Raw genomic sequence first — 18375 nt, forward strand, 5'->3', positions numbered from 1 at the left:
AGCGATAACGAATACACATTTTTCTATTATGCATACCACGTAATAAAAACATCATAAGGTAATAATTATTAAAGTTCTTACGCGACGGTGTCATAGTGATAGTTAAATTGAATACTAACAGAATTACAGTGTAATCGCAGGTAATAAATAAGTATGACTTCTCAGTCATCATCATCATCATCAGCCCATCGGAGCCCACTGCTGATCAAAGGCCTCTTCTCACATGGAGAAAGTTAGAGCATTAATCACCACGCTTGCTCAAAGATGGGTTGGCGATTTCAAACTTATAATATGAACTTGTAGGTCCAGGTTTTCTCGCGACGTTTTCCTTCACCGTCCGTCAGTGGTGTCTAAATACTCTTAGAAAGTACATATGACTCGGAAAAGATCACATTGGTAATTGCCAGGTTTCGAACCCGCGCTCTCACGTATGAGAGGCGGGCCTTTAACCTCTAGGCCACCATGACTTCTTGTTCTATAGGGGTTTGCATCAATATTTCCGTGTGAACTTCTTAGTTTTATATTTCTTTTAAGAATATTGTATCACTTTTTGTTCACCCTTCGTACATTATAGTCGAATTTATTAATTTTTAATATTAAATTTAAATTTTAGTTTCATCGCATCGACCGACCGTCGAAATCATAATTGAGTGTTTGAATAAAAAACTTTCCAAAGACTACATAAACATTTATAAAATAACACACTGAGTTTATATAATTCGACCCACCTATTAGTTTTTTAATAGATTAGGCACTTTTAATATTTTAAAAAATTTATATATAGAAATTAATATCGCGATAGAAAAAAAATTATGTGATTTTTTATTAAAATCCGCGGATTAGGTCAATTTTTTTACTTTATAAATGTAAATATTGTGTATAGTTATGACACATTTTCGATCCGTCGAGTAACTAAAAGTTATTTTAGTTCCGTTAATTTAAAAATCTCAGGGTATCCACATTCGCTCCCAGCTGAAAGCGGATAGAATTGCTTCAAACAGCACCCTTTGATATATCCACGAAAAAAAATAAGCGATAAAATATTGTAACGGTTTAATTTAAAAATCATTCGATTTGATCGTACAATGGTCCCAGCTTTTTAGTCTTTTAAATATAATATATTTTTTAAATTGTGACTGAAAATGGAAGTTTTCATATTTGTATATGGCATGATAAAAAAATTTAAACACAGGATAAATTTAATTAGTCACTTTTATTTATGACGTAAAGGAGACGCGGTGACTTTTCTTTGAGTAAAGACACAAGTCTGTATAGTTTTGAACCAGGCATTATTTCTACTTTAACGGATTCCTGAAACAAAAAAAAAAAATATATCGCAGATGGGGAAGTAAATACTCAATTGACTTTATTACAGCCTCGATTTACTAGGCAATAAATTATAATTTAAAACAGGTAAATTAAAATATTTGTAATCAATGAAAACAGTGATCTGACAAAAATTATAATCAATTAACTCACGGGCTGATTGCTATGGGATGTACGCAATAACTTCTTTGGATTTACTTCTTCTACCCAAACATCATTCCAATAATTCTGTTGACAAATATCAGGAATCAGTAATCCGAAAATATAAGTTTAATTTAAGTTTAAATTATAAGTATTCCTGATCTACGCGTTACTTTATTATTTTCAAAAAACTACATAGGTACTCCCGACGTTTCGATTACTTTGCAGCAACCGCGATCACGGCCAGACGTGATGTGAGATTTTGAAGAGTAATAAAATAACGCGTAGTGATCCGTAAATATCGCTTTCATTTAATGAAAATTGCCAAAGTCATAGATTTCATTATAATTAAACTTTTGTTCACAACTTGCTTTTTACCAAAGAGATCTTGCAAAAAAATTGTGTAAATTTTTACATGTTAAGGATGGTCTTTTACCCCAGATCTCAGTATGTCCTTCTGTATAAACTCGTCTGATGGATTAACAGGCTTAGATTTTTCTAAAATTGCTGACGTCTTAGCTATCTTGAGGACAAATTCTGGTGGAGCCTGTAAATTAGGTACTTATAATTTTTATCCTCAAATAACGTTCTAAATCTTAATTATGTAACGCCATACCTTAACTGGTACTATTTCCTTATCCTTTTCCCTATCTTCAATAAATTGCTGTAAAAGTTTATTAATATTATTTATTTATAACTTTAATATTACATAAATATTATGTCTTTTATTACCTGAACATCATCATGTAGTTTTTCCTCCGCCAGTTCGTCTAAACTCTTCTTCTATAAAAAAATATTAGGTTGATTTGAAATTTACTTTATTTATTCGTCTGATTTAATTAAAACTTTTTTTTTGTTAAACTATTCACTGTTTTAAAATACGAAAATAATATTTACTTTAGTATATAGATATTGAGGTACAAAACGTCTTCCGAAATCTTGATAATTGGAGGGAATGTTGTAGTGTTGGTTGGTCCCAAAGAGGTCTGAGATTTCACCCATCGGAAAATTTTTGAAAAGGTTCTCCTAACGTAGTTGACAAATAAACATTAAAGCAACAATGAACATAATTATAATAACAATATTATTGTATATACGTTGATATAACCTGGTAATCGTCTTTCTTCTGTAAATTAAAAATATTTTCATATAAAAATATATACCTAATGATATATAATATTCAATAAAGATATCTGTATATTTTTGGAAATACCTTCTTTTTATTGCTTTTTTTATCCGTGGCTTCATTTTCTGCCTGCAAACATTAAACTCCCTATAATATGTTGATGTGTTAAGGAACACCCTAAAACAATGATATAAATGTGGTAACTACAGCCCGACTACTGTAACCTTTTTGGTTCGCCACTCGTCGTGGGCTCAAAGACTTCGTTGTTTAAGTGGGTAGTTATAAGGCTTTTAATCTATAAGTAGATTTTTAATCATTTTCTCATCCTGATGTTTTCAAGTGATTATTTGGAATGAAATACCTACTCATTTTATTTTTACATATTTCGACCCTAATTCCAAAATTCAGAAGTGGAAAAAAGACCTTATTTAATTCTGTTGGCAAAGGAAAAAGTAATTATCTCTGTTTAAATTGTTTGCGAAATGTTGCGGGACTGTGGTCTATTAACATTTTTCTATTAATGATTGCTGGGAAAACAAATTGCATAGGCAGTGTAGGGTATACTTCGAGTCATTTGATAGGTCAAGGAGGCTATCGGCACGCAAGTTTCGTAGCCAGAATAATTCAGAGAACTTGTAGATCGAGACAGGCAGCCTCTTTAACGATCACTCGTGTTCTTTGGAACGGTAGTAACTCGCTTTAGGATGTTTTGAATAAATTCTAAGAAAGACTGAAACGGTGAAACGTTAATTCAAAGTCGTCTATTTCCATTCTGGCACGACCTATTAAGTCATTTAGGCCACTTAAGTCGAGTGACAATAACGTGTCCACCTTTGACCCATCCATACATGACATTTACTAAAGTGGTCAGACGCCGTCCTATGACTGCCAACAGCTGGAAGGATCAAGAATGTTTGTCACGTTTGGAATTGTGTTAGACAAAAGAAGGGCCACGCCAAAACACGACTAGATGAACGGGCTATCAGTGACAGTGCGTAGTCAAAATTTAAAGACGAAATTAAGCCTCTTGTCCTCGGAAGTTTGACTACAATAATATTCTGTATGATTGTAAGAACACGACCTGCGACAAATTGTACAATATGCGCTGAGTATGTGAAACGTATATTATTACGTTTAGTATTAAGAAATAATACTTTTCTACAAAGAGTTTGCATGCTATAGAAGACTAGTTAGCGTTGGGGCCCTAAAAAATTTATCTGTGAAACAGTTACGTCAATTCAGCTTTAATCGCGGCTATTAATTATCTACCCATCAACAGTGTTAGTCTCCGCTCCAGCTAATAAGCCTTCTAATAACGATAATATGAAAATTGAATGAAATTCTTGGAACGCAGACGTTTTTTACATATTCACTGTCTTTTTTATTGTATTCCTCTGACTTATTTCGCTTTAGATCTGTGGTTTCGCTTACAGTTTAAGTTTGCTGGTGAAAGGTGTTTTAATATTGTCATTTACGAATAATCCCCAATTAAAAAGATATGTGTATTTACAGAAAAGCATTGAAAAACTAAAAGCAAGATCTGAAAATTACCTTCATACCTTATTATCATTTTTTTCGGTATCTGTGACTTCTTTATGTAACTGAAATATATAATTGTACATTTAATAACAAAATTTACCTTTCATATAATACGTGCTTTTTTATTATATTACCAATAACATAGATCTGGTGGTAGAATAACCCGCATATAAAGTGGTGGGTACATGTTACAAGCTTAATCTGATACTGAAGTAAACTCCTTCTTGATTAAAAATAAACTCACGGGATCTTTTTCAGCGAGATGAAGGTGTTTTGTTTTGTATATAGGAGTGCCAAGTATCAAAGTAAAACATTACAACTATAGAAGAATTAAATGACGTATGCATTGAAATAGTCTTTGACTTGGTCAAAACATAAATACATTTCAAAATTTTAGTAGCTACACTTAATTAAAACCCCAAGACTTAATGGATTTTTTGGAAGATTTAAACGAAGAGCTAACACAGCCATAAAAATTGTTTCAAACCTCTTCATTGTGTTCATTGTCCGTGACTTGCGCATGATTCTGCGAATAGTAATAATAAAATTTTCTAAATCTTTTCGTTTCTTAGAATTTTTAGAATAATATAAGTTTCGATGTATTTATTTATAATGTACAATATTGCAAATAAAAATAATATATCTCAAGTTAGGAAGACAAACTTTCAGAAAGCAAGAAAGAGCTGGAAGCCTAAATAAACCATTTTACAATAGCAAAGTCTAATGTGGAAAATCTAAAAATATTTTTCATACCTTCTCTTGTTTGCTTAAGTTTTTTTTTCATACTCAAAATGTCATGGTAAGCTCTGATTAGTATCTTAACATTAGGTGTAGGTACACCAATATATCTAAGTCAATCAACGCTTTTCGTTTAGATATGTTACCTAATGATCCCTATTATTATTTATTACCATATTTTAGAAGAAATATCTAGTTAAAAGTAACTTGTTTTGGGTACACTGTTAAATCCTTGTAAACATGTTTATACTTTTACGAAGCACTAAAGAATTAGAAGTAACATCTGTTTCCTCGCAAAAGCTAACTATGACATACAAAATCTGTGAAAGAATACCACACCACTTTATTATCTTCATTATCCGTGAATTTTGCTTTTGACTGAAAATGTGATAGAAGCTCATAACTCTCATAAGCTCTTAAAGATTAAATGTATATTAATAGATTTAAGGCAATCAATTTATTGTTTAAATGAGTAAACTTATAATCGCCAGTGTTCGCTTAGTGTAGAGACAATTCCGGCATCAATCTTGTTGTTTATCCGATCTAGATTTAAATTGTTTGGGAAGCAGAACATAAATAGAAGCGAGATATGTTTCTTACTAAAAGTTTACAATAACATACAAAATCTTTAAATGAGTTTAATACCTTCTTGTCTTTATCCTCAGCATCCGTGAGTTGTGCTATAGACTGAAAATATATTAAGAAATCTTGAAAAGTTTGTCAATATTAGATAATATAATCATTAATAGTGTGGCCTCTCCAACATTAAGTTCCTGATAGGTGTGTCTTTTCCAAATCTTAATATGACATACAAAATCCGTAAATGAGTTTTATACCTTCTTGTCTTTATCCTCAGCATCCGTTAATTGTGCTATAGACTGAAAATATAATAAGAAATCTTGAAAAGTTAGTCAATATTAGTAAATATAATCATTAATAGTGTGGCCTCTCCAACATTAAGTTCCTGATAGGTATGTCTTTTCCAAATCTTAATATGACATACAAAATCCGTAAATGAGTTTTATACCTTCTTGTCTTTATCCTCAGCATCCGTTAATTGTGCTATAGACTGAAAATATAATAAGAAATCTTGAAAAGTTTGTCAATATTAGTAAATATAATCATTAATAGTGTGGCCTCTCCAACATTAAGCTCCTGATAGGTATGTCTTTTCCAAATCTTAATATGACATACAAAATCCGTAAATGAGTTTTATACCTTCTTGTCTTTATCCTCAGCATCCGTTAATTGTGCTATAGACTGAAAATATAATAAGAAATCTTGAAAAGTTTGTCAATATTAGTAAATATAATCATTAATAGTGTGGCCTCTCCAACATTAAGTTCCTGATAGGTATGTCTTTTCCAAATCTTAATATGACATACAAAATCCGTAAATGAGTTTTATACCTTCTTGTCTTTATCCTCAGCATCCGTTAATTGTGCTATAGACTGAAAATATAATAAGAAATCTTGAAAAGTTTGTCAATATTAGTAAATATAATCATTAATAGTCTGGCCTCTCCAACATTAAGTTCCTGATAGGTATGTCTTTTCCAAATCTTAATATGACATACAAAATCCGTAAATGAGTTTTATACCTTCTTGTCTTTATCCTCAGCATCCGTTAATTGTGCTATAGACTGAAAATATAATAAGAAATCTTGAAAAGTTTGTCAATATTAGTAAATATAATCATTAATAGTGTGGCCTCTCCAACATTAAGTTCCTGATAGGTATGTCTTTTCCAAATCTTAATGTGACATATAAAATCTGTAAATGAGTTTTATACCTTCTTGTCTTTATCCTCAGTATCCGTGAAGTGTGATATGAACTGAAAATAGACGAGACGAAACCTCTTAGCATTCAATGGATTTACCGTGCGGGTGCCGGGTCCATTGCGTTGCAGGGAGTGGAGCTTCAACAGTGCCTGGGACTTGCGACCCAGGTGTAGGTTTAAGGGGCCCCTAACTAAAGCGCGTTAAACGCTCACCACCACTGTCCAAGCTCCTCTCCCTACCTAACCATATTTGAAAAGAACCTACTAGGGCTGCCTTCGAAGTACGTTCCAAGAACGAATTGATGTGAGTTCTGATGTGAGTTCGTTTGTGAACTCGTAATATTTGTTGACCTTGATGGTATGATCTTTGGGGATGTTGGTTTCCCAACGAACCGTAAGCTCTATCATCACAACGCGCTTTAAGATTCGCGAATACATAAATATGTCTGGTCTGGAGGCCGACGCACAAATATCCTCGGGGATTTTGTATTGTTTTTCACACGTATCCATCATTATAGTCCAATCCGTAGCCGCTTTAAGGATGGAGTAAGTCTTGAAATTTGTTTTCATAGCCCTAGTGCCCTCTCTCACAAAACCTACTGATCGCTCGTTTGTGGTTATTTCCTTTTGCGCTCTGGCTACCGAAAGACTAACCGCTTCACGTATGATTTCCAGAACCCTATCGTGACGACGCGAGTATTGACCGCTATCGAGGAGTACCTTACATCCCACCAACAAATGCCTAGCAGTTCCAACTGCCTTCCCACAGATATAGCAAGTCTTTTCGGGACCTTTACCCCATCTTACTAAATTACTCTGATCTGGGAGAGTATTTTGGAACGCATTGAGATAAAATTTTAGCAATGCTGGCGACCAATCATGGATTAAGGTGCACCATTTTAGTGCTAATGGGATGCAAGTATCTCCTATGTCTAACCACTCGGTCTGCATTTCTAAACTTATTGCATGGATCTTATATTTATCATTCTCGTCTTGCCGAATAAAAGACTTCAATATATCCGTACCTTGGACCTTCTTACTTGATCCTAACCCTACTCTGTTACTTTGCGCTCCTATCATAAACTGCTTGTGGAATTGAAGCCTTGACTCTAGCTCTGGGGCATCTTTGTCTTTTGGGAGCGATGTAACGACGTCATCCTGGGATTTCCCCAGGATGTATCTCTTGGAAACTCTCAGGTGTTTATAGAGCTCCGATGGCCTTTTTAGACTCATCCCAAAACTATTGCGATCCCTAAATAAAGCCGATGAATCAGCCGTTAGCGCGAGCCCGAGCCACAACTTCAACATCTTTATGACGCCTGCATCTAACTTTGACAAAAGGGTTTTATTAAAATCATAAACAAGGAAAGGCCAATTTAAACTTGAAGTTAGATAATTATCGTAGATCCAAGCTTTTTTAACGTTATTGATCTGTTGGCTATCTACCTTGTTGAGATCGTTTAAAAAGCTATCTACTATACCTTCTAGAGATGGAGTACGACCTATGTTATCAATCTTCCGACCGAGAAATTTAAATGTTGCATTTTCTGTAACCGTAGAAATGCATTGACCGCCTAACGATAATGCCGGATCGTATGAGGTGTATCTTGTACTCCGAATACCGAGACACAGACAGTGACATTTACTTGGTTTTGTCCTCAAACCATCGGTCCACTCACAGAATCTATCCACTTCATCTAATAGTACTTGACAGTGTTTGGGGTTACGTGTCAGTATTGCGAGATCGTCAGCGAAGGCTAAAATGGATTCCGTGTATTTATTATTAAACTTGAACCGATACCCCCATTTTTTCTCGTTGCTGGTTAATTTATCTACTAAGATGTTAATTACAATATTAAATATAATTGGAGACAAACAGCAACCTTGAAATAGTCTTACAACGTAACTAAAAGTTTTTGAATGGCCTTCTTTAGTTGTTATAGAAAACTTTAATTTTGAGTAATACGACGCGATCATATTACTAACTAGGGGCGGAAAGTTGTACCATCTCAGCGCGAATAGCATCAATTCGTGTTGTATCGACCCGAACGCGTTCTCTAAGTCTATCCAACAAACTGTAATTTGCCTCTCGCTTTTCCTAGTATATTTTAAATTCTCCGACAGCAAAGTGTTGTGTTCTAGGCATCCAGAAATTCCGGGTAAAAACCCTTTCTGGTGATTTGGCCTAAAATACCTGTTGCTGAGCATGAATCGCGTCATTCTCGTTTGTAGAACTGAGAAAAAGATTTTGGATATAGTATTTGTTGAGGCTATCGGTCTAGTATCTTTCGGATCTGTGACTCGATCTTTTTTGGGAATGAGGACGAAAATTGCCTTCCCGAAGCACTCCGGGATTTGCTTAATTGACCATATTTTATCGTATATATATGTGAGATGTTTACGAACCGATGGACATTTTTTAAAGACTATATATGGGATAACATCGGGTCCCGGCGCAGATTTAGACGATTTTTTCTTTATCTAAATACTTATCTCATCTAGCGTTGGTGGAATGCCGTGGAAATCGAAACGAGGAATTCCAGGTTTTTGTTCGTTGGGATCCGTATAGAGTCTTACACTTTTAGGCACTTCGTATGAGCTCTTAAAATGATCGTAAATTTGTTCGTTGGTCAAGAGAAGCTATCCGCGTTCTTTCTCAAAAATAGTTTCCGAATACTCAAAAGGGTTTTTATCAAAATCTACTTCCTGTTTCGCCCGGTCAAAATTATCGCGATTTTCTGCGGTTTGCGCCGATCTTCCTTGAATTAATTTTAGAATTGATCTTAACGCCCTAGTTAGTTGATGACTAAGGTGATTGTCGCCTAGGGCTTTGGCTATACGTAGATTTTTTATTAATTCCCGTTTTTTCCTCCTCATTTTTATCTTGAAAGAATTGTCTTATTTTTTATAAGAAACCTTGAAAGGTTTGTCAATATTAGATAATATAATCATTAATAGTGTGGCCTCTCCAACATTAAGTTCCTGATAGGTGTGTCTTTTCCAAATCTTAATATGACATACAAAATCTGTAAATGAGTTTTATACCTTCTTGTCTTTATCCTCAGCATCCGTGAATTGTGCTATAGACTGAAAATATAATAAGAAATCTTGAAAAGTTTGTCAATATTAGATAATATAATCATTAATAGTCTGGCCTCTGCAACATTAAGTTTCTGATAGGTGTTTCTTATCCAAATCTTAATATGACATACAAAATCTGTAAATGAGTTTTATACCTTCTTGTCTTTATCCTCAGTATCCGTAAATTGTGCTAAAAGCTGAAAATATAATAAGAAACCTTGAAAAGTTTGTCAATATTAGATAATAAAATTATTAATTAATTAATCGTTAATAGTCCGGCCGCTCCAAGATTGCGTTCCTGACAGGTGTGTCTTTTCCAAATCTTAATGTGACATACAAAATCTGTAAATGAATTTTATACCTTCTTGTCTGTATCCTCAGAATCCGTAAATTGTGCTAAAAGCTGAAAATATAATAAGAAACCTTAAAAAGTTTGTCAATAATAGATAATAAAATTATTAATTAATTAATCGTTAATAGTCCGGCCGCTCCAAGATTGCGTTCCTGACAGGTGTGTCTTTTCCAAATCTTAATGTGACATACAAAATCTGTAAATGAGTTTTATACCTTCTTGTCTTTATCCTCAGTATCCGTAAATTGTGCTAAAAGCTGAAAATATAATAAGAAACCTTAAAAAGTTTGTCAATAATAGATAATAAAATTATTAATTAATTAATCGTTAATAGTCCGGCCGCTCCAAGATTGCGTTCCTTACAGGTGTGCCTTTTCCAAATCTTAATGTGACATACAAAATCTGTAAATGAGTTTTATACCTTCTTGTCTTTATCCTCAGTATCCGTAAATTGTGCTAAAAGCTGAAAATATAATAAGAAACCTTGAAAAGTTTGTCAATATTAGATAATAAAATTATTAATTAATTAATCGTTCATAGTCCGGCTGCTCCAAGATTGCGTTCCTGACAGGTGTGTCTTTTCCAAATCTTAATGTGACATACAAAATCTGTAAATGAGTTTTATACCTTCTTGTCTTTATCCTCAGAATCCGTAAATTGTGCTAAAAGCTGAAAATATAATAAGAAACCTTAAAAAGTTTGTCAATAATAGATAATAAAATTATTAATTAATTAATCGTTAATAGTCCGGCCGCTCCAAGATTGCGTTCCTGACAGGTGTGTCTTTTCCAAATCTTAATGTGACATACAAAATCTGTAAATGAGTTTTATACCTTCTTGTCTTTATCCTCAGAATCCGTAAATTGTGCTAAAAGCTGAAAATATAATAAGAAACCTTAAAAAGTTTGTCAATAATAGATAATAAAATTATTAATTAATTAATCGTTAATAGTCCGGCCGCTCCAAGATTGCGTTCCTGACAGGTGTGTCTTTTCCAAATCTTAATGTGACATACAAAATCTGTAAATGAGTTTTATACCTTCTTGTCTTTATCCTCAGTATCTGTGAATTGTGCTATAAACTGAAAGTATAATAAGAAACCTTGAAAAGTTTGTCAATAATAGATAATATAATCATTAATTAATTAATCATTAATAGTCCGGCCGCTCCAAGATTGCCTTCCTGACAGGCCGTAATTTGCATACAATTAAAATCTTTTACTCGTCTTACTAATGTATGATGACATCAAAAATTTTATAATCTTACAACTTATTATAAAATATAATTTTTTAACTTAAGTTATTAACATTTAAAAGCAATAAAAACAACAATTTTCGAAAGTCTTAAAATCTTAGTCTTAAGTTCTGTGTCAATTAACATAAAATTTTCGTATTTATATTGATGAGACAATTGATTTAAATATAATAGATTTTACTGTAATCTTAGTATTATAAAATTACATGAATTTTTTTTCACGATATTTAAAATGTAAAGCGTATAAATTAACAAAATATGTTGAATTAAATGAATGTGAGTAATGAATGCAATAAATTGTGTCACTTAATATTTATAATGTGCTTTGCTGTCATAATAAGTTCACATGTGCCAAAAATACCAACTTTGTTTGACTGGACTATGGTCCTAGTTTTTCTCTTCTACAGAGAAAATACCGATATGAAGTTGCTTACTATCGGATATTTAATTAAATACCAAAAAAAATATTTCCTATATAAATATAATTACAAATTAGTCATTCATATATCAAAAAATGAAGTTTCACAAGTACTTAACCTTTTTGGGAAGTTAAACTTATCTGAGAATAAATGATAATCGTTGTTTTGGACTTAAGACTAATATTGTAGTCTGGTAAATTTTTAGATGTACATCTTTGTCTTTTTCCGATAAAACATACTATTTTCGAAAAAAATCATAAAACTTCAAATTGTGACCTTTCACCGTGAATAAATTTTGAAGCACACATAGAGTCGATTCGACACGAGTCGATGGGAACTTTTAAAACTTCTTTTGTAATAGGAAACGAATGTATTTGTCTACTATTCTTGTCTACATTGACTGGAGTATTGGACATTTTTGTTTCACCAGTCGTATACTCCAAAGAATTGGATAAACTTTTAGGAATCAATAAAGAACTAAAAATAAGATATGCTTCTATTCAAAAGCTATGAAAAAAATGGAAAAATGTATTTCATACCTTTTCTTCGTTGCTTTCATTATCGGTGAATTTTGAAATAAACTGGAAATGTGACAGTGAACTCATAAGTATCGTCATATTAGGTGTCTAATAATAGATAGGCAATAAAAAAATATTTTTTAGATTGATTACATAATAATAGATATTATTATCAAACTTTACAATGAGTTTTATACCTTCTTGTCGTTTTGCTCAATGTCCGTAAATTGTCCTATAAACTGAAAATATAATTAGAGACCTTGATAAGTTTGGTAATATCAGAAAATCATTAATTGACTAAAGGCAATAGTCCGTCCGCTCAAAGTTTACGTTTTTCACAGGTCGCAAATGATATAAATTCGATCTGGATCTGGCAATTTACTCCACAATTTGGAATTTCTTCTATTTTTTTTTTTATGTGACAGGTGGCAAACGAGCCAACGGCCGACTTGATGGGCAGTAGTCACCGTCGCCCATGGAAATCCGCAACATCTCTGTTGCAGGCGCATTGCCAACCATGGTTGTTGAAGGAAAGAGAAGCGTGGGAATAAGGGAATGGCAGGGAAGGGTGGGAACAGGGTAAGGGTAATCGGCTCTCTCACTCATCGGACGAAACGCAGTCATTAATGACTACCTCACGCCGATTTTCTGTGAGAGGGTGGCACTTCGGGCCAGCCAGCCCATGTTCAAACTGTAGTTACTCACCACAGCTGGGCTCTACCACCTTGTGATTCAATTTGCCTTATAGGAGACTAATAATTTAAAACTAAGCAACTATTTAATGTAACATCAAAATTTTATTTCTTAAAAGGGAACTTTAATATGCGAAATCTGAAAATGAATTACATACCGGCTTATCCCTGCTTTCAGCATCTGTGAATTCTGCCTTTAACTGAAAATGTGAAAGTAAACTTTTATTAGTGTCGAGATATTAGATAATCATTAACGAGACGAAACCGCTCAGCATTCAATGAATTCACCGTGCAGGTGCCGGGTCCATCGTGTTGCAGGGAGGGGAGATTCAACAGTGCCTGGGACTTGCAACCCAGGTGTAGGTTTAAGGGGCCTCTATCTAACGTGCGCTAAACTATATGATACAATATTTTAAAATGGGTTTTATACCTTCTTGTCGTTGTCTTCAGTGTCTGTGAACTGTGCTCTGAACTGAAAATAAAATAAAACCCTTCTAAGTTCTTAAATTTTAGGCATACATTAATTGATGCTAGATTATTCTCGTCATGTAGAGAAAATACCTACATCAAAATTGCCCATTATTGGATCTTTAATAAAATTTCAATTTTAATTCATTCATTGGGCAAAAAAATAATAATACTCTAACCGCATCACCTTCATCACATACAAAACTAATATTAAAAGTAGTCAGAAGATTGCAAGATAATAGAGGAGGTGGTTTCAATCCATAATAATAAACAATCAATAAAAATATACCAAATCATGACCAGCTAACAATTTTTAACGAGCCAATAAATAAAACTGATCATGAAAAATATTTAGGTCTTATAATGGATAGCAAGTTAACCTGGCAATATCATATTGATCATCTTAAAAATAAAATATCCCCTTTGATAGGAGCACTGCGTGAAATTTCCTTATGTATACCTAATACAATTCGTCCTATTATTTATAATTCTTTAGTAAAACCTCATATCGAATATCTTATTGAAATATGGGGAACTGCTGCGAAGTCTAACATAAAGTCATTACAAACTTTACAAAATAAAATTATTAAAGTTCTTTATAAATATGATTATATGACGCCATCCGTTGAATTATATATAAAAAAAAACAAAATTTCTTAATATAAATCAATTATACACTTTAAAAACCTGCATGTTGATTAGAAAAATAATAACAAATAAAACACATTTACAATTACACTTTCATAATAAAACACATACATACCACACTAGAAAACGTAATAAACTAGAACTTCCAAAAACCAGAACCAACTATGGAAAGAAAAACATTTTATTTGAAGCAGTTCAAATTTATAATAAATTATCAGACTTAATCATTAATAGCAAGAGTTTTCCTATATTCAAAAAACGTGTAATGGAATATGTGCAAAATAATTTATAAGTTAATGTAACCCCTACCTAAACATGTTTGTGTAATATAACTACCCACAACATTTCATTTTACTGTATATAATTCATAAGGCAGACTTTTAAATGTACCCTCAAGCAAAATTATTGTAATTTCTTATTATAAGTGAACTTTTGTGTTCTTTATGAGAAATAAATGTCTTTAAACCGAATGGCCAACGATCGTACTTAGACTTCTTTAATTTCCTTTTGTGGGACTTGTCCACTTTATCAAAGGCTTACTTTTAACTAACTGAAAATCAGAGTTTTGCAATTTCGGGGGCTACCCAAAAAATACACGCCAACTTTATTTTTTTTCAGCTTTACCACGGCCAATAATCACTAATACCAAATAAAAGATATGTCCATGCAAACTAAACCAGACGATTTCCCGAAGGAAAAAACACTTAAATGGTGTATCTGTCTTGATCTATTGTCCACAGCGGATCCAGGCAAATGGCTGCATATTGTAAATGTCTGGCAGTCCTTTATAAGCGGGAAGAGACTTAACAGTCAAAGATAGAAAGACTCAAAAATAGAAAGTGCACCTTATTAATAACTGAATAGTGGTGAGCTGAGTGCACACCTCTGATGTAATGTTAAAACTTACTTCGTTTCTTTTTTCATGTTTGTGAGGGTATATAGATAAATAAAAAAGACTGAAATTGAACGAGACCATACATTTTTAACCGAATAATATAACCAGACTCTCTATGCCAGTGTGGTCTTGGTCTGGGATTTGAGTGGACCTTAACCACTCCTTGCCGAAAATCTACATCAGGTCATCTCTAGATAATATTCACCCAGTAGGTACGTTGGAGCTTCCCTGGTTTAACATATTTAATATGGGCTGGTTCGACCGAGGAAGTACCACACTCTCTCAGAAGATCGGCGTGTAGTAGGCTTCAATGGCTTTCCCTTTCCCCCCCCCCAATTCCCCCTTTCCTCACCCACAATCAAGGTTGGCAACGCATCCACAATATAACTTATGTTGCAGATGTCCATGGTCGACGGCACCTACCTTCCACAAAGTAGGCCGTGTGCTCGTTTGCGACCTTTGGTATGAAAAAATATGTGTGTTTACAACCAAGCACCCTGCACAACGTAGGCCTTGGAGTTGTGAATTCGGATCAAATCTTAAAACAACCGTAAAGACTATAGATCAAAGAGATCAAAGGTATAATTACGAGAGATATAATTTTTTCTTACTGGTGGTAAATGAGTCTGTGGCCCAAGACATGACTTACATCATATAAATGTCATAAAAATTACGAATAACAAGGAAAATATTTTCCAATTTCAAAATGATAATTCTAACATTTAAAATCTAAAATTGAATTTGATACCTTATCTTTTATAATAGTAATGTTGCCATTTACTAGTAAATAGGTAATTTAATCTTTAAGAATCGGGAAGAAAAAGAGAATAAAGACAAGAAATGTTTCGTTTCAAAAGCCTCGTTGGCTTTGATATTAAACACTCAAAATAAATAACATATCCTCTTTTCTTTGATTTCAGTGTCCGTTAATTTTCCGCTGAGCTGAAAATGTGGAAAATCTCATAAATCATTATATATTAACTTATATAATGCAATCAAGATTTCCTCTTTAAAATGATATGAATCCTCAGTGTTCTCCTAGTGTTAACGAAAATGCCTACATAAAAGTTATTAAATATTATCAGATCTCGTACGAAATTCCCATGCTTTTACTGTGTTTATATTTTTTTAAACAAAGGAATAGTAGGGTTTTGTAGTTAAGACTAATGTTGCCATTTACCAATAACATACCTCAAATTAGGGATAAAAATCTTTATAAAGTTATACCGAACTAGACAAAATATATTTCTTTACACAATCCACCATGGAAATCCAAAATCTGAATACGTATTTCATACCCTTTCTTTTCTTTCTTCATCAGTGAAATAAGTGTTAACCTGAAAATATAATATAACTTTCGTCAGTTTGAAATATTAGAACGCATAAATTGTGTATTCTTATAGAATCAACTTTTAATTAAACTTCGTTATTTATTAATTCTCATTCACATATTTTAGATAAAATACCGCCAAATACAGATATGGAATATTTTTTTTGGTTTGTGGATTAGGTAATTAAATTTTTGATTATAAACAGCTTAGAATATATTGCAATATGTATAACATTATATAATATAAATGTTATTAGTTTTTTAAAATTAACAATCTGTTTGCTGTACCCCATGACTCATCAAGTCCTCGCAGTTTCTATAATGCTTTAAAATATAAGGTGCATTTTTTTCATTTATATTTTATTATTTTAGAATGTTTTTCCAATCAATACATTAAATCGCTTTGTCATAATTTAATGGTTTGGGCAAGCTCGTTCCTAACGCACAAGATATTAATGTCCTAAGATGGGTTCGATGATAACACTATAAAAATAAAGATAAATATAATCAATAAATGCACTGTTTTGTTTCCAATGGAGATAAACCCCTATAGTTTTTTTTTATGTTTATAATGGTTTTATATTAATATTAACAATACACTTCATTAGTAAAACACGTTTCTTATAATAAAAAAAAAATATTTCTAACAAAATTTATAGCAAGACTAAGTAATAATTAAATTGTCTTATCGGGTATTCCATGCAAGAAAATTTACTTTAACTTAATTAATTAAAAGATATCAACGTTTATTTATCTGCAAAATAATAATAAATATAAATAATCAAAGTTTTTTAATAACTTGCCTCATCCGTGTCATCTCTAGGCTCTGCAGCAACCTAAAAAAACATAAACATCATATCTTTAATTAAAATATTCTTTATAACATTGACAACATTTAAACAACGTTGAATAAACAACTTATAAAATTACATTCCATTCTATACATATTTGCCAATGTTTTAAAACTTTAAGGAGTAGTCCTAACTTCCTATTTTTTTATAATCTGTGTAATTTCTATGGCCTATTTTATCAAGGCCTTTTGTTATTGACAGTTCTATTTTACTAAACTCTTTTGATTGAAATGATGCATTTATTTATTTTCCAATATAACGATTAAAATACCAATGGAAAGTAGAGAATGAAAAATTCATCGACAGGAAAAGAATTTGAACCAACAACTACCGAAACTTCTGATTGAACCAGCAACCTTCGTAAAATAACGTTCCGTTTCACCAATTAAGCTAATATTGACTTCGTGTCGATGAATTAAGCATTCTATATTTTAATTCAATAAACTATTACTCAATTTAGTATTGCCTTAATAAAAGTCATGTAATCATTTATCATGGTTTCAAAAAAAAAAGTAAAATTATAAATTATATAAAAGGTACAAAATATACAAAGTTTTTTTCATATAGGAGGAACGTTGATTTGTTTTCAGGGACAGCAAAAGGAGGAATCGAATATAGATAAAAATATTGGTAGATTTTTTTTCGATAGATATTATGTATCTAGTCTTAATGTGGTGAAAAATTAGTATTAAAGCCAAAAGATAAAAGATAAATTATCATAATTTTAAAACATAACATACTAATTTAAAAAGATATGCCTAGTACAACCGTTTTTCATTAAAAATATGTTTCAGATGATAACACTAACCACGATATTTTTCTCAATCTTATATTAAACCTAGTTTTTATATAAGAGAACCCGTGCGGGTAAAAGATAATATCTAATCAGTGTAAAAATCCACTGTTAATAATTACATATACACCCATATTGATCATATAAGAAATATTATATTTACCTCGCAATAAAAATTATATAATAAACTAAAAGCTACGATTATAATAAACTTCATTATATAAAAAAGAAACAAAGTCAAGTACTATAGATTACGATACGTTATGGCTTTAGAAGTAATGTTTTTAATTAATATTTTATTGCTTTCAATCTAAAAAGCATAGCATGAGTGGTTAGTTTTTATGTCAAAGTCAATGAATCTTGTCAGGTTCTTAGACAACGAATAGTACTTTGAAATAATCTACGACAATATAAATATTAAACTA

The 18375-nt window shown here is 32.1% G+C and overlaps 1 protein-coding gene across 1 annotated transcript; it reads right to left on the minus strand.

The window, feature by feature from the left end:
* Nucleotides 1-1194: 1194 nt before the first annotated feature.
* LOC116775792 (dentin sialophosphoprotein-like) lies at nucleotides 1195-16599 on the minus strand. The gene is made up of 31 exons (XM_061524973.1): nucleotides 16579-16599; nucleotides 16275-16313; nucleotides 13396-13437; nucleotides 13124-13165; nucleotides 12471-12512; nucleotides 12295-12336; nucleotides 11122-11163; nucleotides 10916-10957; nucleotides 10710-10751; nucleotides 10504-10545; nucleotides 10298-10339; nucleotides 10092-10133; nucleotides 9886-9927; nucleotides 9695-9736; nucleotides 6662-6703; nucleotides 6471-6512; nucleotides 6280-6321; nucleotides 6089-6130; nucleotides 5898-5939; nucleotides 5707-5748; nucleotides 5516-5557; nucleotides 4620-4658; nucleotides 4153-4194; nucleotides 2681-2722; nucleotides 2576-2593; nucleotides 2365-2493; nucleotides 2200-2250; nucleotides 2084-2131; nucleotides 1904-2014; nucleotides 1480-1554; nucleotides 1195-1311 (listed from the first exon to the last, which is right to left on the minus strand). The coding sequence occupies exons 1-31, from the start codon at nucleotides 16597-16599 to the stop codon at nucleotides 1204-1206; spliced, it is 1521 nt and encodes a 506-aa protein (XP_061380957.1). The 3' UTR covers nucleotides 1195-1203.
* Nucleotides 16600-18375: the final 1776 nt, after the last annotated feature.

This window comes from Danaus plexippus, chromosome 27, assembly GCF_018135715.1.
Source record: "Danaus plexippus chromosome 27, MEX_DaPlex, whole genome shotgun sequence".
Classification (NCBI taxonomy): Eukaryota; Metazoa; Arthropoda; class Insecta; order Lepidoptera; family Nymphalidae; genus Danaus; species Danaus plexippus.